Source organism: Plectropomus leopardus, chromosome 4 (genome assembly GCF_008729295.1).
Source record: "Plectropomus leopardus isolate mb chromosome 4, YSFRI_Pleo_2.0, whole genome shotgun sequence".
NCBI lineage: Eukaryota > Metazoa > Chordata > Actinopteri > Perciformes > Serranidae > Plectropomus > Plectropomus leopardus.
Window position 1 is genome coordinate 19,382,382 of NC_056466.1, and position 19,495 is coordinate 19,401,876.

The following is a 19,495-nucleotide window of genomic DNA, read 5'->3' on the forward strand; positions in this document are numbered from 1 at the left end:
CACTGCCAAAGCAGTGTCAGGGACAGAGCTGCATGCAAAGAGGAGGGAGAGACTGCTGCCTTCATCACAGACTGACAGCTTTCCTGCCTCCAGCTCGAGTGAGTCCCTGTCTAAGACACAGCAGCACAAAATTGCGAGCAAGAGCTCTGTGAAGAGTGAACCAGAGGTGAAGACGAGGGCAAGGAATCAGGAGGAGGTCCGTTTCACACTGACTCTCACACCTGAGGCTGTTCTGCTGCTGCAGCGGAGGAATAGCGAGAGACGTCAACACTCAGCATCCAGAAATGCCGGAAGTGGAGGAGGTGTTTCTGGAAGCGGCTCTGATTCCAGACGCAGGAGGGAAAACGCCTCTAAAAGGCATCAGCCGGCTACACAGAGACACAGCACTCCAACCAGCAGAGCTGCTGCTAAAAACAACGCTGACACTGAACTGGGAGACATAAGCTCGATTGTGAAAATTTCACTTCTGAACGAGCGACATAAGTATGATGATGTGGAGTATGAGGAAGAGGAGGATCATGGTGTGGATGAGCGGGTGGTGCTGAAGTGTACAGAGTGGCTGCGTGGGTTGGAAAACACACCGGTAACAGTGGGACACAGCCTGAGTAAGAGTGTAAGTGGTGTGAAAACTTTCTAAATGTGAACTGAGAGTTAACTGAGGTGTTGTCCTCCAACCTGAGAATGAACTGCAGATTCTGTTTATGCGATACCATTTGAAAATGTGCTTGTTCTGTGTTTCTCTTTTCTGGGCCTAGTCCTGCTTAGGTATTCATCCTTTGCTACAGTGTTGACGTTTTTACGAAACTGCGAGAGAATTTTGGCAAGTTCATGAGATGTTCTGTTCCTGCTGTTTTGTTTGATCCATTTTCCTCTCCAAGTCAGAGCAGAGGTAAAACCTAAGACATTCAAATTTTCTCTGCACATCTAAACATCTAAGAAGAAACCAGACTTTGCCAAAAGTTCACGCTTTAAAACTTGTTTTAAAGGTACAGTGTGCAAGATTTAAGGGGATTCAGCGGCATCTAGTGGCGGCTGAAACTTCACCCAGTTAGGACTCCATCAGTGTTGATTGTTCAGGAGGTTTTTTAGCAGGAGCCAAATTATCCATCTACAACAATCAGCTTGTCACAGGCTACTGTAGAAACATGGCGGTGCAACATGGCGCACTACATAAACGCAGACCCACTCCATATTCAGATATCAACGGCTCATTCTAAGGTAATAAAAACACAATGATTGTTATTTTCAGGTAATTATACACTAAAGAAAACATACTTAATAAACATACTTATTATATTATGTTCAATTTCTGCCAATATATTCCCCTAAACCCTACACATTGGACCTTTAAACTGAAGCGTTACAAAATATCATGTTATTTGGAGAACATCTGGGTCACTAGACATTTTATTCTGTTTCTAACAAGGGGGAATTGATTTATTTCTGAAATGCTGACACATAAAAACATATCTTGATAAGATACAGCTGAACTCGTTATGAGAGTGCACTGTGTACAGGGGGGATGTTTTAAAATAAACTGATTACATATTATGCACTGGGAGTGAGAGGGAGCTGAGAGCACGGGCTGACGGACCTGCAGCTGGCCGATCTACACGGTTTTGCTCTAGGTCCCCGCAAAGGAACAGAAACCTGGGTCATCTTTGTCACACTTTCCTTTCCTGTTAACAACTTCAACACACATGTCAATAAAACTTTACCAATTTACACAAAAATGGTGATCATCGTTAACCCCTTTTACCCCAATGATTGTTTGTCCAACTCATGCTGTGCAGGCAACATTATTCAAACCCAACACTGAGTCTTATTTTAAATCTAGTACAGATACAAAAGTATCCAAAGATTACAAATAAGATTCATTTTGGGGAAATGTTGTTAAAATGACGCAAAGACATCTAGACTTTTTCCTTTTAATGCAATGCTACAGCCATAAAAATCCCGAGTTCTGGGGGTTGAAGATTTCATTTGATGTAAATATATAGCTTCAATAAAGAGCTGAAGCATGATACAGAATATGCTAGATGTGAAACAGTCAGACAGAGAGGAATAAGATGATCTTCAAACCTTAAAACCAGGGTTTTTTTGAATGCTTTTCTGCCATGTGTGAATCTTTTCCATGCCCTGTAATCAAGTTTTACATGGTTTTATGACTGTACCTCATGATAAGTTATCAGTGTAATTTTTTAAAAACTTAATTCAACATAACAACATAATTTTTGTAACAAAAAAGGTATATTACACTGAAAATAAAATGACAATTCCTTTGCTGTTAGGCAACAAATAAAGGGAATAGCTTTTTGCATTGACCATTATTTTTACATGGAAAAAGGTGAATTTTTAAACTAAACTATTCCCCAATAATATACCATAATATATAGAATACTCTATATATCTTTTCTTACTGCGGCTTGATGTTGTGTCAGTCACTGTAAGTAGCTTTGTAAGGACTTAGACGCTGACTTGGCGGTTGCGGTACATTCCCTCGTGCACAGACTAAGTGTGCTTAGTGGCAGCTTATCCACCTGGGAGTCAAATGTTACGACACGTGTGTTTATCTGTGAGAGCGTGAGTGAGTGACAGACAGAGAGAGATACCATGTGTAATGGTTAACCAATGTTTTGATTTTGAATAATAATAGAAATCATATTTTCTTTTTTCCCCCAAAATGAATGTCTGTATTTCATTGAGGCCTGTTAAAATAAATAAGATAAAATCTGAAGACACATTACACGGCTGATGAGTACATTAACAGATGGACGGGCATCATTTCCAGCGGTTGATTCGTCGCAGCTGTACATACGCCAGGATCATGCAGACCAATATGATTCCCAACAGAGCCACCTGGTTCTGCCAGAAGCCCCACACAGAGTAGTCCATGTCCTGTTCTTTCAGGAACAGCTCCCCTGGGATACTGCAGCACAGACAGAGAGGCTCAGTGTGTTAGTGTGTATGTGCGTGCGTGTGTGCGTGTGTGTGTGTGTGTGTGTGTGTGTGTGTGTGTGTGCACTTTGAGGAGTGGTTACATTATCTCTCAGCACTCACCTGATGTTGTTGCTGTAGAAAAACTGGCCTGTGAACTCGTTGATGAATGCAGCCTGTGAGGGACAAAGAGATTGGGCTGAAAAACATCTCCACGACAGATAAAAACAGATTAAATTCAATCCACTAAAGTCACTCTCACAACCACACCTCTCTGCTCCCACTCTGCCTACTTTCCATGTCTTACATTCAGTCCATATCTGAAGATACTGATCCATTTCAGCCAAGAGAGCCAGCTCAGCATGGCATTGAGATTGACAAGATAACCACCAAAGACCTTAAGAGAGAGAGATAATACAACAGTCTGTCATATATCTTTAACAGTCCACATCATGATCTCAGTCATGAATATTTAATGTGTGTGTCTCAGCGTCTCACCATCATAAAGACGAAGGGTAGGGCAATGAGGATGTTAGCCATGGCGAATGAAGATACGCTAGCTGAGACGAGGAAGGCCAGACCTACTCCTGCCAGACTGACCAGAGACATGGTCAGGGCGAAACATATGAAGGCCTCAAAGGCAGGCTTCAGTCCTGAGAACGTGGTGGATACATGTAAACAGGAAGACAGATATGAGTATAAGAATGGACATTTTAATCTTGCTTTGAGCAGGTTCCCTCTGATCGGGTCAGACGTGGCTGAAAGGTCAAATGAAAGGTTCCAGACAAAGAGAGATCAACAGCAGAGCATGAATTAGGAAGACGTACAAAACTGTTATCAGGCAGCTCCCTGTCATCTAGATTTTATCTCTCAAACTTGAATGTCCTTGGGAGGAAGCTAAGCCAGTGCAGAAAGAATTATGGACTGTTTCTTTATCCACTACATAATTTGCTGCGTTTTAGGGCTGCACTGAATGTCCTTATTTTTACACTTGGAGCTTCTGTTAAGGTTTACGAATGAAGCTTCAAATGTCTGTTGTCACATTTTATGAGGTCAATACCCTAACAATACTCATGAAAAAATCAGAAATATGAATAAAGTTATTCATTTGATTATAAAGGTTATGCTGATTACTATCTTGATGTGACGAGAACTTTGTTTCTAGTTTTAGTAAACTTTGCGCACCTCCATAGGCTCCATGAATATTGTTGTTGCTCAAAGTATATCTGAGTAAATTGCTGTATGTTAGGAAAAAGTGTTTTTTTTTTTTAATTAAACCTTCTTTAATGAATGCATTTATTTATGGTGTTGTGAGAATGCTGCTAAACTGCCCTGTCAGGTAGACCTTCTGCTAACATAACGCAGCACGTTTTCAGCATGGGAGCTCACTAGGCAGCGGGGACAACAGATAATATCACAGCTGTTTTGCGTTATCACCACCAGCACCACCAACACTAAGGAAACAGCAGCTAGCTAACATGCTTGCCAGTAGTCCAGGCCCAGTCTTTAGGCCTGTGCGCTAAGACTCGCTTTCAGTAGGACTTCCTGTGTGTGGCGCTAAAATTCTACTCTCTGCTGTATGCTCCTGTTGTGGAGCACTCACAGGTAAAGCTTGCCATGTCTGCAGCTGTGCAGAAATGCTGGGTTTAAACAGAATCAACAGACGTGCAAAAAATAAAGAAAAGCTGCACAACATTTGAATGTTGCTTCAGAATGAAACATCGAAGCTTTGAGATATTTAGTACTGCTCTACTGCTTTTACTTTTCAAGTTATATTGGGGGAAAATGACAAAGGCACTTGTTGAATTTTGAGATCTCTGCAGTCCAAAAGTTAGCAGATCATATACAATAGTCATTTCAATGAGAATAAAACAGAACCTGTCCTTTTCAGCATCAGGGCAGTCTCTCCATCTGCATGATACAATATAGTGAATGTGTACAGTATGTACTTGTATGTGTGAGACTTACCCATCATATAGTAGGCGATGGCTGAAAACACAAAGATGGGGATGATGCGGTTGGGAATGAGATCAGCAAAGATCTTGGACAGGAAGTAGACAGACGTGCGGTAATAGCCACTGGAGTTCTCGTGACTGCATCAAAAAACACAGAAATATAAACACTGCGGCAGAGTTAAAAGTAGTGCCAGACCAAGCACACTCAGCACTTCCCCAAGCTTCTCCTATTAGTATTGTTCATATTTAATGTATTTAATACACACAGGAAAAAGTTGTTTGAGAAATCAACACAAATAAACAACTACGCTTACAAACAATAACAGTAAAAAAAAAAAAACAAATAAAGATATTGCATTATTCTATAATAGATTTTAAATTATTACATTTCTTCCTGTTTTTGATTGTTTTTTTCTTCTTTTGGAATGTACACCAGATGGCTTTTGCCTTTCCATTTTTACCCTTATGTTCAATTGTTTTTAATGTAAAAAAATGCTGCTTGGGGCTGAGTGCCACATACAGAAAACACATTATTTGTTTAGTCTCAGTACAGGATTTGTTCACATTAATAAAAATAAAGAATAACACCAGCCTTATCCTTTAAACAGCATTAAAAGGAGAAGTGTGATCCACATTAATCTATCTGGGCATTGAACATCTTCGTAGTCGTGTACCTATAGCATGCAGGTGCAGTTAAACACGCAAACACACACATGACCTTTATCTTTCACTCACATGAAGATTGCCCTTTCATTGATAAAGAGTTCAACAGCAGAGAGATTCCCAAACACCATGTTGATGATAAGGAAGAAGAACGCCCCGCTCCTGTCGTCCAGAGTGAGAGAGAGAGGGTTATTAGATAATCCGTTAATCTGATGAATAGTTAAGCAGAAAATGTCACCCTGGCCTTGGTTTTTTCACAATACCCCTATATAAAGGCATCATAAAAGTTGTTTGCTCATCTTGACATTGTGGTTTCTTGTCCATGTGGATGTGGGAGAAAGTGCAAACTGAAGGCTCCATGACATGTAATTCATGAAAGAAATCAGGTATAGATCATACAGAAAACTCAATAAGGGGTCGAGACAGATTAAAAGAATCTTACAAAGAGAGTTGTTTTTATATATACATTAAAAGCAACATCATACCCAAGTTAGACTGGGGAATTTAACTTCTCTCTTTTCTGCAATTGTCTCTTCTTTTTTAAACATCGGGATCCTTCAAAAAAAGTCAAGGGCCGTCTTGTCTGTGTGCACTGCAGACAAATATGTTTTGTTGTGTTGTTCTGTGATGTTCTGGTTTTGTAATATTTTTATGTGTTTATTGCAGTTTTGCCCTGATATTGTGTGATTTACAATGGCTAAAAAGTTTCCTCTGCTGAAAAGGATGCGTCATGCGACTTTACTTGTCTACATTAAACGTGACTACTTGCCAACACGTATAAGAAAAAACCCAAAGGTGGCGTGAATGGCTGAAAGGCATATTTTTAACTGCTAAATAACTGTGAAATATTGAACGCCTTTTATAAAATAACCCTCTTGAGACCTCAGATTTCCTCCAACAATTCTATCTTAGTTTCTTATCTTACTATTTACTATATTTCAAATTGAATTCAGCTATCGTACCTGACTGCTTTCACAGTATTTTTAAATACATTTTTGTCGTTTTTGCCTTGAGAGCTCAAGCCAATATTTTGCATATTTATAAATAGTGCAAAACAACACTTTTGGGTCTACAACATGCACTAATGTGCAATGAAAACACACAACACAAGAAAGAATAGCATTTCATTTTGGCCTTGAGATGGGCTGAGGAAAGGTGACATATTTATAACACAATAGAACAGAGCAGATACATTGTGTTTTAACTAGGTTGTCTGCTATGCTACAGGTTACGTGTACTGTACCTGTTCTGTAATGCCTCGGGCAGCGTTAAAGGCATCTGGTAGTAAATGAGTCCCACCAGAATGGCAAAGAAAATGTTGAGAGCCAACTGGGCGTAAGAGGTCTGCGGGTTCCTCAGAATGTTCAGTACCGTTCTGCCACACACCACTCGCATCTGAAACACACACACACACACACACACACACACACACACACACACACACACACACACACACACACGCACACACAGCCAGACAAAGATTGTTTTTTATGGACATGATGACAGTTATAAACAGGGTTCATTCAGCGGGCACTGACTTCACAGCTGGCTGGCACAGTCACTAAACTCTGAACTGCGATGTAACATAAACTCCTTTGGTTAATCACAAAATGAATCACAACTGAACTTTAATTTCCTAAAATGGATAATTATCTCATATAGTTTTAGGTGTAAGAAACATGCTCTTTTCAAACATTTTTAGTGTGTTTCTAAATTGCGAACTTGGCTTGCCTGATAAAGGAAAGAGGTAGCATAGTCGGCTGCCTCGTCTTGACCTTTGGGCCCTTCAGCAATGATCTGGTTCATATGGTCCAACTCCGCAAGCACATCATGGCACAGTTGGGACTGGCGATACTTGGCTGCCAATGAGTTTTTAAGCTCGACTGTAAAAATAGAGAAAATCCAGCAATATAAACATCTTTTTTAATGGCAGCATTTACTCTTCTCAGGCTTTGGAGATTTGCAAGATAAAAACATGATCTGAAAAAAACATGATATGATCTTAACAAAAAATATAAATCGGGTTATTAAAGGAAAAGTTTGACACTTTAAGAAAATTAAATGCTTTACCTAAAAAAACACTTGCTCAATTTTTACTCACCTTAAAAGATCAATATCAGTACAAGTGTATGCTATATCTATCATATTTTTACTGCTTCACCGCAATGCCATACAGCCTTTGCCAACAGTGAACTGAAGCTATTTTTAAAGATTTTTTTTTTTAAAGAGATTTTTAGGTGTATTCTTTAGGTAGCCAAAATCCGTTTTTACAGTATATAAGCACAGAAAACATAAGAAAGGTTGGACCATCGTGTTCAAGTTTAAATCTTTACACATTACATTAAGCGCTGAAAATGACAAAAGAAATAAAACAAGTTTACCAATTTAACATATCTGCAATTCAAAGCACATGACAGTTGTCTACCCAGATGGTATTATTGTTGTTGGCACAGTGTCACCATAATTCGGTCTACTGTCGTCACTTTAAAGTTACAAGGCAAACAGCCAAGATTCCAGATAAGCAACTTGCAGCCAGCTGATGTTCCTTGAGGAATAGTTAAAACTCAACAGCCCTCCTTCCAGGAGTTATGCTGAGCTAAGCTAATCACCGCCCGACTCTAGTGTCATACTTATTGTACAGACATGAACTAAATCTAATTCTTAGAGTAAAAAAAAAACAAGTAAAGATTATTTTAGCTATGCAGGTTTTGGTATTCTAATATTTCATTGTCTACCTTTCAAACTTACACTTTTCAACAAGACACACAGACACATTCTTACACACAAACCACCAAAAAACATACATTGAGCATCTGTTGGAAACTGTGTGTTTGTGTGTGTGTACCTGCAGTCTGTGATTCTAATGTTGACTTTGCCTCTCCGTTTGTGATGTCCATGAAGAAATCAGCAGGGTTGTCGAAGGACTCAATTTGGTAGCCTGTGCAAAAACACACAGACACATAAGAATACATCATAATAAGTGTCTGTATTAAAACAAACAATTTCTTACAGGCTATTTAGGGTATCTAGACAACTAGTTTATTTTTCAATTCACATGAATTTAGTAGAATATTATGTATAAATATTAGAATCTAAAACAATGGCTAAATTGAAATAACTGACTGTCAAGCAATATCCTTCTCTATAACAGAAAATTAATCATATATTCTATTATATTCAAGGCCCTACACATTTGAGTTTGAGTTTATTAGCATTCATAGAAGAAGAATTTATATTAATTAAAAAAACAGTAATATATTTAATAATGACGGCATATCATAAAAACATAAAACTATACATATGCCTGTACACAAATACATCCATACATTCATACTCTTCATACTACTACATACTACTCTTTTAGATGTTCATACTATGTTTCATTGTTAACAAGCAAACACGTGTACCAAGGTTTGTGAAATATCCCAGTGCATTGGGTGCTGCTCCTGCGTACACCACCTCCCCTTTGTGCATCAAAGTCAGGTGGTCAAACTGTCTGAAGATGGAGTAGCGTGGTTGGTGGATGGAGAAGATCACAGTCTTACCTCTTCTGGACAGCCTGGGCACACATAAGGAAATTTGTTTGAATCCATATTGTTACAGAAAAAAATACAAAGACAGCAGTAAATGGTGAAGATGCTGCTGATTTGCAGGATATCAGAAATAAAGCTGACAGCCAATAGTGCGATGGCCACAGTTTCCCCTCATCCTCTTCAGCATTGTGTGTTTCAGTTGCCACTATATTTTATGTATATGTGTTGCCTAATGTGAGATTAATGAGTTATTGTGTTGTACTTGTGCAGTAGACCAATGATGCAGTTTGCAGTGTTCGAATCCAGTCCGGTGGTCGGTTCATCCAGAAACAGCAGAGAGGGAGAGGTGATGAGCTCCATCCCAATGCTACACCTCTTCCTTTCACCTCCAGATACGCCACGCAGAAACTCTGTTCCTATCTGCACATGCACACAAAACACACACAAAAAAAACACTTGGGTGCTGAGATGAACAGCAAGAATACTAAACACTCTCCTCAACTAGGGCGTAGGTTTTGTTTCAACATTGAGGGTGCAACAAATTAAAGAGGGAGTTTTGGGGTCCTCCCAAAATTTTGAGCATCAAAAACTTAATTTTCCTGTATTCCCGTGATTTTTTTTCTTTTATTCTGTCAAAGTAAAAGACCTCTGCTACTTAGATGTTTTTTATTGGGAGGACAAATACACATGTTCCACATTAACAAAACAAATGTGTCAGGGTGCCCAGTAGCTCAGAGGGTAGAGCGGGTACCCCACGTACAGAGGCTATGTCCTAGCTGCAGCAGCCACAGGTTTGATTTCAACCTCGGCCCTTTGCTGCATGTCATCCCCTCTCTCTCTCCCGCTTTCACACTGAAGCTGTCTTATCTAAAAAAGGCAAAAAGACCATAAAATAATATTTAAAAAAACAAAACACAAAACTAGTCTGTCAATAATGTAGGCTATTGGCCTGTTTTAATTTTATTTTTACTTTTAAAAAATACACTTTCATAGACTTTGCTACAGTTGAAGTAAACCATTACAGAGAAAAAAAGGTACGCAGCCCATAAAAGTGTGACATTGGAAACACTTCTCTTATAAGGGTAGGGATAAAAACATGATAAAAATCAATTTTCTCTAATAAAGCACTTTTAATAAACTGTCTTTCCAACACTGCAGTAAAATGCTTGTTGGGCAGTTATCAGCTTGTGTGTGTGGAACTGTACCTTAGTGTCTGCGCAGTCTGTTAGGCCAAGGTCTTGTATGATGGCATCTACTCTGCTTTTTTTATCCTTGGTGGAGTGATGTTGAGGGTTGAGACGCAGGTTGGCGCTGAACAGGAGGTTCTCCCTCACAGACAGAGTGCCCATTAGGATATCATCCTAGAAACACAGGAGTGATGTGGGCACAATATACTCAGAGGAGCCCCAAAGTATAATGATGTCTAAGAATGTGTGCGTGTGTGTGTTTGTATTGTGTACCTGGACCACATAGGCAGAGCTGAGCCTGAGGTCAGACGTGACGGTTTTGCCATCCACCAGCACTTTTCCTTGCTTCAGTCCAGCTGGGTCTTTTCTTCCTGCGATCACGTCCAAAAGTCTAACAATAAAGCAAAGAATACTCGTGTGGGTAAGGGTGTGCATGTGTGTGAGACAGTGCCTGTATGTTTGCATTTATATGAACATGTTTCTTACGATGTTTTACCACTTCCAGTGGCGCCCATAATGGCATTCATCCCAGGTCTCATAATGCCACTGCAACAACCAATCAGAAAATTAAGTTAATTTATTTAAAGAGAACACTTTAAGATAACAATGACGAACGAGTTAAGACCTACTCCACCTTAATTTAATAATTGAAAGATAAATGTAAACAGCATTTAAGAAAAAGAGTAATGGGCTACATATTAGGATCATAATTAAAGAGTATTGAAGAATATGTCTATGACTGTAAGTATGTAGGTATGGCATGCCTCCTAGAATGCCTCTTTTTTAAACTCCTTCTGTTCACTATTATTCTCTCTTTATTTATTTTTCTGCTTTTTATATTATCGGCTGCACTCCTGCAATAAAGTCTATAATAAACAAATTAAATTTTCATTAGGCTACACTTAAAAATTACTCCTGAAAACATTTTGTGCATGAATGGTGGCATTATTGTTTTAATATTTTGTCATGAACTTCAGTGGTACCACCTTGTAATCCAGAGACAGATTATCTTTGTCATCAGATCCAGGCTCCAACATACAACATTATGCATCATTGGATGGAAGTCAGAAAACCATCTTTCTTGGTCTATTTTGAATATTAGCTGCACAACAGTAAGTACAGTTGTACTTACTGTACAAACTTACTGAAATCTCTGTAAAATCTGGGGCTTCATTGGTGTCATTATACTTGAATGACCCTGGCTAAAAGCTCTGATAACAAAACTGTGCAAAAATACTGAGGTACAATGTAAATACATCCCATCTGTTGTGGAATCTGATACCATGACTTTGTTTCCACATTTTCTATTTTCATTTCATCTTTCCTCAACAAAACAATACTCAGATGAACAGAATGACTAAGTGCCTATAAAATGTATTTCAAACTGACATACAGGTTCAATTAAATAAACACTTGATCTCATAATTTACGTATTGTCTGATGTACAGCAACCACTATGCATACAGTATTTGTATAAAAAAATGGAAAAAGCAGAACAGAAGCACCTGGAGCGTTGTGTCACACAGGTGGCCCTGGCATGTTAACTTACAGTTAGTCACCACCGAGTGAAATTGCAATCATTATATACCGTGCAGTGTGTAGGTGTCTGTATAGATGTACACACTCACAGATCATTTCAGGTCCTACCTTACATCGTTGAGGATGTGTTTTTCTGGACCTCTCTTGCAGCAGAACCTCGTCTCTTGAACACTGTAGTGCAAGTTGCTGAATGTGACCGTTGGCCCTCGTTCCTGGAAATAGTCTTCAACACTCCAAACATTTTTCTCTGCCTTAGACATCTTTAAAATAGTAAAACTGCCAACAAGAAAATTTGTCTGAAAAGGACGTTTGAAGAGAGAACAGTACAGTCTGACACAGAGAGAAAGAGAGAGGAAGAGACAGGTGAGCGAGCATGTAATCAGTAAGTTTCTGTCATAAATGTATCTGACCTTTGGACTTCTTTGATATTTAGACCCTTCGCTCATGGCTGTTGTCAAAAAGACATGCCACTGAACATGTAACACCCAGGAAGAGTCATAAGCCATCTGATAATAGCTGATGATTATGGATGACAAAGTTTACACGATGTTTAGTGATGCTCACATAGTGCAAGTGTTATCTATGCCTTGTCAATACCTGCTTATTTGTAATCATGATCAACTTTTTACTTTTATGGGCCTGGTTTTGTTATATTAAAATAGGAAAATGCCCAAGCCAAACTGTTATAACAAAATTAATTTCAGGTTCTATAGGCCAATGCCATGAACAGACATTTTTTTTTGAGCTAAAAATTGAAACCCCTCTCCCAATCATTAATAATATTAAAAATGTTAATACATTAGTACACTAGTACATGTTTCACTAACTTTACAAATGCTTTTAATTCAGTAATGATGCCATGGACCACATTAAAAAAAAAAAAAAGTATATGAAATTATGAAAAGGAAATAGAGAAAAAAATATTATGCAAAAGGGCACTTATCTAGTCGGAGGTCAAAAGGGCAGATCCTGGGGGACAGACCTGGGGTCTATCTGTGCATGTTCCTGCTGTATCATCCTGATTAAAGCAGCATACAGAAAAGATGAAATGTAAATAACTTCCATAGTATGTAAACTTTTATGTGTGTATACACATACATACTTAAGTTTGCATTTTATGCTTTTGAAAGAGGTAATAACAGATTCTCATTCTCATTACTCTCACAAATAAAAAGCTGTAGTTATAAGTGGTATACTCTCTGCTCAGGGGTTTGGCTCCTACAACCGTAACTGGACTGCTATGGCCACTAATTTTAAGAAACACAAATGCTGAAATTACTGAATAATTTCATAACTTGATGACTCTTTACCAGCTGAGATACTATAGTGGCTCTGTACTGTACATCTCTTCCTCTTCTGGCATATTCTTACACATTTCTTATACACCCCCCCCCCTTTATTATATTCATAATAATATATATATATTATATATATATATAATCATATTGTATGTGCAAACCTACATGACAATAAAACCATATAATATATAGGATATCCTTTATTCCTCCCTTGAAAAATAGATCACTGGAAATAAATAAAATAAAAACATACAATCCTGCAACCTCACACCAAAAGACACACACACACTCACACACACACACACACACACACACACACACACTGTACACAAACATAAAGCAATATAATAATTAAGAAGTAAAAAATAACAATAAAAAAATCCCCATGATCCTGTAATTGTCACTGGTCTCCAGTATCAAGGATAGTGTAAACTGAAACTAAGGGGTTGCCTTAACAATGAAAAGCAGCCTCAAACCAAAAGCACACTAACAGTAGACGGTGTAAACATATGGAGGACCGTATATTGTTGTGGTCCACATTATCATGGCCAGGCTGCCCCCTGCCGTACAGAATGCTGTGCGGCAGGCTTGAGAGGCTCTCCTGGGTAGGATCAACTTTGGTTTTCTCTGACCTTTTCTCTTTTTTGCCATTGTCCAATCAGGCTTCGTGTTAAGCACAGAGACCCGCCCAGAAAATTCTCTACAGCCAATCATTTTTTTGCATAACGACAAAGGGGGCGTGGCCATCGTCAGAAATTCTTAGGTGTTGTCATCGTGCTCTTTAGTTTGGTGTGTTTTACACTGGGCGTACGGGCGGAACTAAACATGTTAACAATGCTACTTTAACAGCGATCGTTTTTCTTCTTTTCTATTGATCATAAGGGTTTCGCTTATAGAATACAAAGGAATAGACGGTTAAGTGTCCCCGGAAATCAATCGATCCTATATTTAACACGAAGGCTAGCTCGTAAACTACTAGCTAACGCCTAACGTTAGCTATGGAGGAGAAGAAGGAGGAGGGAGAATCAGAGATCCAAGAGCACGGCCCCGAACACTGGTTCTCCAAATGGGAACGGCAGTGCCTAGCAGAGGCCGAAAGGGATGATCCAAACGAGGAGGAGACGGAGCAAAGCCAACAGAAACTGTGGCACCTTTTTCAAAACTCGGCCACCGCGGTAGCACAGCTCTACAAAGGTCTGTACCAACGATACCGAAGTTCAAGTCAAGCTAGCTAACTGTCAGAGCTAATGCTAATGAAAGCTAATCCAGCTAGCGGAGAGAGACACAAAGGGCACCGGCTAGGCTAACATTAATAGCTATTCACTGCTATGTTTGTTTTCATTGTTGTTAGGTGAAACTAGAATGCATATTATTTAAATTACGAATAAATTCGGTTATTCTATGCTTCTCTCGTCGATATCGTGACCCCGTTCCGTTGTTAGCCGAGGGAAGCTAACACGCTAGCAGCTGCTAACAGCCGGTCACCGTGTCAGAGAGTGGGACAACAGGGCTGAGTCTGTCTCACAGTGGCCTGTGCTGTCAGAGGTCCTCCACCGCTAAGCGCATTGACAAGTAGTCGAGCTAATTGGCTCCCAAACCACCGGCCAACTCAGTGGTGTGTGTGTTATCACAGTTTAAGTACATTTATTCGACCAGGTTGAGCTCAACATGGCTCACACTAAAATGTTTTTGTCCACCCGTTAACAGTTACCTAGCTCGTCAAAATGGCGATACACAGGGAGGAGTTTGCCGACTGAAAACAACTCGTTTGTTGATGGTGTAACACAACGATAGTTAATTAATTGTCGCAGTGGTATGGTGGAATTTGAAAGTAACGGCACAATGTCATTTTATTCCAACACACAATCCCAAGGTCCTTTTGCTGACGACTGCATTGTTGTAAATACAACATCCAGGACAAAATGGCGTTAGGATTAAAGTAAACAATTTCTTAATTCTCGTTTTGCATAGTATGGTAACATAACGCATACATGGTGTTGCTTTGGAAAAAAAAAACTTGTCAGCTTCTGCAGTTAGCACATACTGAAACGGGAAATAATCGTGGGCCTCCATTTAAAACGTCTATATTTAAATCTGTGACATCATGGTTGCGTTAGATTTGACCATTAAGTTATTTCAGTGGGAGTGAAATTATTCTTCTAGGTGGCTTTGTTCACAAAATTGCCAGACAGGCTCTTGACTACTTGTCAAGTGCAGTCATTATCCCCCACTTAGTCCAGAAATCCTGCTTGGCAAAATGCTTTTGCTTCCAAGCCCCCACCCCCCCCCCCCCCACACCCCCCCCCCCCCCCACACATACACACACACACACACTGTATGTTCAGACTGAAACACAGCTGCAGCTACACAGAAGTTAACATCAGTGAGTCATTTGTAGAGAAAACCCTATAGACAGCTCCTGCAGATTTTAGATGTAAGGATTTGCAGTCAAGATTTCAACTGTGAAAGAATAGCTTGCAGTGGAGAACTGCACAGGCCCCAAGTTTCTGTTGTATTTTTGTGGCTAAGTCAATCCTTGGCTGGAGTTGTTCTGTTGTTTTATGCATAAGTTGTTTTGCTTTTCAACAAATATGTTTTGTTTGATCAATGCTTTTCACAAGACCAATACAATTATTTTACGTGTAGGTAGGTAAGGCTGTGTTAAGGCAGGCATTAGATTAAATATGATTTTGAAAATGACCATCCTAGTGGTCATCCTAGTTAGTTTCCTTTTTGGGACACACATCACATCTGCACAGCACATCTGTATTTTCTTACTGTTGAGGCTTGAACTCCATAAAAGAAACTTGAGCTTGAGAAAGGGACTCTGGAGTTTATGTAGCAAAAGTGACAACAATCTGTCATTGGAAAGTTATGACAATATGACTCACTATGTGAATTTAATTAACAGATCGAGTATGTCAGCAGCAGGGCCTCTCTCTCTGGGTGCCCTTTCAGAACGCAGCCACAGCTGTCACTAACCTGTATAAAGGCAAGTAACTCCTATTACTCCTCTTGTTTTTCGCTTTCTTTTTTAGTTGCTGGAATTACTGTATTTAAATGAGATTGGTTTAGATTCACTTTGTTTGTAGTGTCCAGATGTAATAAAAATATTTGTCTTTGTGTGTCACCAGAGAGTATGGAGGCCCGCCAGCGGAGTTATGACCTGGGCATCCACTTGGGCCACCAGCGTAGGAATAAGGATGTGATTGCATGGGTTAAGAAACGCAGAAGAACCATCAGGCGTGAGGACCTCATCAGCTTCCTGTGTGGCAAAGTTCCACCTCCCCGGACAGCTCGTGCCCCACCAAGAGTTTCCATGGTGTCTGCAAGCCGACCATCGCCCCCAGAGACGGGCAGCTCTGTCGAGACTGACCTGCAGCCTTTCAGAGAGGCCATAGCACTGCATGGTAGGTCAAAATGCCATGTTCAGCAGGAGGCTGTTGTGTTATAAGAATGAGACGCTGAAGGTTGCCGTGGCTTCATACTTTCTTTTTTTTCACTCCAGGCCTTAGCGGTGCCATGGCAAGCATTTCTGTGCGTTCTGGTCCTCCTGGTTCCCCAACGCATCCTGCCCAGTCCCTCGGTCGTCGTAGGAATGGTCTTCATGATGTGGACCTCAACACCTTCATTGCTGAGGAGATGGCGCTCCATTTGGATTCCACAGCCAATCGCAAACGAGGCCCTGCCCCCTGTAGTGATGTCATCACAGACTCACCTACTCATAAACGTAACAGGATGCTCTGAACTTTTCCGACACCACTAATCCCTCGTCTGTCCTCTCCTTGGTGGCCGACTGGACAGATGATGAGGACTGATGCCTTGGCCGACCATTGAAATCTTCCTCCTTTTCATCTTAGTTGCGATGCTACAAATAAAGAAACTTAACTATTACCAATCCACACATATATTCCCTTCTTCATTTTTTCTTTCACCACCCCCCCGTTGTCTCACACATCCTCTCTGCAGTAGTTTTTTTCCCCCTCCCAGAAAATGTTTTTCCTGTTTGTTGCCCCGAGTAGATCTGATAGAGAAGCGAGCACACATCACACTTGAAATCCTTAAAGTGCAGAATGTTGCGTTTAGACATTGTTATTTGGCCGGGCTCCTTTGTGCTTCACATCCGATAATCAGATGAAACTGGCTGATGCCTACTGTTTGCAGTTCTCTTCCCCTCATTCCTCAAGCATACTTCCTCCTCCTCCTCCTCTGTGGAGTGCTGGCCAAACCAGACTGGACTGAAACCCGGCTCCTCGGGAGGCTGAACCACCTCCTCGCTGTGTGGCTCGACTAAAAATGCTTGTCAGCGTGTGTATCTCATTCTGCTGCTGCTCTGTGTGTTTGCGTATCTGACAGCAGAACTGCCACTTACTGTGTTGTACTTGTCTTTGCCTTTGAGAAAGCTGCTACAGTATCTCTGGTTGTTGTGCAACAGTGAGTGTGGGTGTGTGTGTGTGTGCGCGTGAGTGTTTGTATGTGTGCTTGTGGATGCGGGGTTCTAGCAAATCCAGCACCCACTTGACCGAATTATTTCCTACTTAAATTCATCCTATTCTTTTTTTTTTCTTTGCAGCTCAAACCAGGGTTTTATCACAAAGCAGGTCAGTCCAATTTACACAGACAATGGCGACTATCATTACTGTCAGAATTAGCTGACACTTGGAGTAGTGGAACAAGCAAGAGGTGTTTCCAAAAAAGATTTGTTCAAGTACCCATCCTGCATTATTTGCAAGTTTCCAATCACACTGTTCATAGTTGTTGTCATGTTTACAAGTGATCCAACTATCCACTGTTTCCCTTTCACATCGGAACACATTTGTCCAATTACTGGTTGTTGCATTTTTGCATTAAGAGCAGAAAGCTTGTAAATTAGTACATTGTTTACATTTGGGCCTTTGATGAGGACATTAACTTGTGAGTTGTCATCATTTTGTCTCATATTTAAGAGTCACGACACTTTCACTTGTGATTTCAGCTTTAAACCTAGAAAATCCCAGGGGACAGTTACCTGTGAACTAGTTGGGGCCGACGGCTGTGACATTTGATTTTGCTTAGCCAATTCCCGGATTATTGGGTGTGATGGCTCAGCAAAGCTTTGGACACTTGTTTTGCCAATTTCACACACTGCTTTGTGATACAATCTTGTGTAATGTGTGTAAATAACATGTAGGTGCTGTTATATGTGGTACATATTGTAAAAAGAAGTGCAAATCCATTGGGATGTCCATGTACAATAACTATTCTGACATTAAAGAAGATACAAGCGTTTCTCTTTTGAGTTTTCTACGAGTTGGATTCGGTGTTTTACTGACTCTTCGCACAGCCTGCTTGGCAAGGTCTTATTTCTGTGCAGGATAATCTTTCCTCTCAAAAGTGATATTCTATGAATTACCTCGGGCCAGTCTCAAAAGGCATAAAAAGGTGCAATGAAGTGGAAAAACCTGAGAGTTTCAGCTATTATCATTCACAGTGCCTGTTCAGTTAACAAACGCCAATTCCTTAATAATCTCTTTATTTCCTCGACAGAACTTGATATTCAGTTATTCTGTCGTCAGTCGCCAAGGGCAAAGGAATAAAGAATCTACTGAAAGGAGACCGTAGTGGTTGTATCTGTCAGTTTGTTACTGTATTGCTCTATTTGAGTTCTGTGAAAGCAGCCTGTCAACAAACTTCAAACTAATTTTGAGACAATTGTGCAGTTCAACATTGCAAACACTTGGGGGCAATGCAGTCCACTCTGTTCTGCTTAATCTTTTTGTCCTCTTTTTCTCTTCTGACAAACACACTGACCTGAAACGCTTTGTTAAAAGCAGGATGGAAAAAATTTGAATGTGCACATACAATTTTGATCAGTACTTTTCCATTTAAACAAATAGCAGTAATATATAGATATAGCCAATAAGGAAACATAGTGAAAGAACCTAATAGGACATATATAGGATACCAAGACGCAAACTGTAATGGCAAAATTATTTAAAAAAAAAAAACCCCATAAAAACAGCATGTTAGGTGTCATTTGAGATGGCTTGGTGCATTACTTGTAGTTACACTGATAAGTAGTTTTAGTTGGCTATGTACTTTCTAGGGCAATAGCATCTTTTAACACTAAATAAATGAATGTGATTAGGACAGACTTGGAGTGACAAGGGTATCGAGACTGTTTAGAAATCTTATGACCTCTTTCCAAGAAGACTGCACTTTCAGTCCTGTTTGTGTGCCTGTTAGTGAAAAGGATATATCAAAAAGTTCTTAACACAACCCAGAAGGGACTTTTGATTAGGTGAGCGCCAAAACCATCCTAACCACAAGGCCTTAAAGAAAAATTATTTTTCTTTTTCCACACCTATTTGTCCAAGTAGGCCACAACAGTTTCCACCTACACA

General features: G+C 39.9%; 2 protein-coding genes across 2 annotated transcripts; one reads left to right on the forward strand and one right to left on the reverse strand.

Annotated features, from left to right (window-relative positions):
* Positions 1-1,431: 1,431 nt before the first annotated feature.
* abcg2b (ATP-binding cassette, sub-family G (WHITE), member 2b) lies at positions 1,432-12,548 on the reverse strand. The gene is made up of 15 exons (XM_042485354.1): positions 11,923-12,548; positions 10,762-10,821; positions 10,549-10,666; positions 10,294-10,449; positions 9,351-9,508; positions 8,963-9,114; positions 8,401-8,493; positions 7,287-7,438; positions 6,799-6,950; positions 5,628-5,717; positions 4,906-5,030; positions 3,436-3,590; positions 3,245-3,334; positions 3,061-3,113; positions 1,432-2,929 (listed from the first exon to the last, which is right to left on the reverse strand). Exons 1-15 carry the CDS (start codon positions 12,318-12,320, stop codon positions 2,782-2,784), a joined length of 2,100 nt encoding a protein of 699 aa, XP_042341288.1. The 5' UTR covers positions 12,321-12,548; the 3' UTR covers positions 1,432-2,781.
* A 1,330-nt stretch (positions 12,549-13,878) lies between these two features.
* Positions 13,879-18,380, forward strand: zgc:77849 (UPF0472 protein C16orf72 homolog). The gene is made up of 4 exons (XM_042485686.1): positions 13,879-14,306; positions 16,024-16,104; positions 16,247-16,522; positions 16,621-18,380. Exons 1-4 carry the CDS (start codon positions 14,111-14,113, stop codon positions 16,857-16,859), a joined length of 792 nt encoding a protein of 263 aa, XP_042341620.1. The 5' UTR covers positions 13,879-14,110; the 3' UTR covers positions 16,860-18,380.
* Positions 18,381-19,495: the final 1,115 nt, after the last annotated feature.

Coding starts and splice junctions, on each gene's coding strand:
- abcg2b (XM_042485354.1), bottom strand. CDS start 12,320: ATGGCTTATGACTCTTCCTGGGTGTTACATGTTCAGTGGCATGTCTTT. Junction 10,450..10,548: donor GCTCTGCCTATGTGGTCCAG/GTACACAATACA, acceptor CTGTGTTTCTAG/GATGATATCCTAATGGGCAC. Junction 3,591..4,905: donor CATCGCCTACTATATGATGG/GTAAGTCTCACA, acceptor CCACGTTCTCAG/GACTGAAGCCTGCCTTTGAG.
- zgc:77849 (XM_042485686.1), top strand. CDS start 14,111: ATGGAGGAGAAGAAGGAGGAGGGAGAATCAGAGATCCAAGAGCACGGC. Junction 14,307..16,023: donor GGTAGCACAGCTCTACAAAG/GTCTGTACCAAC, acceptor TTTAATTAACAG/ATCGAGTATGTCAGCAGCAG. Junction 16,105..16,246: donor TGTCACTAACCTGTATAAAG/GCAAGTAACTCC, acceptor GTGTGTCACCAG/AGAGTATGGAGGCCCGCCAG.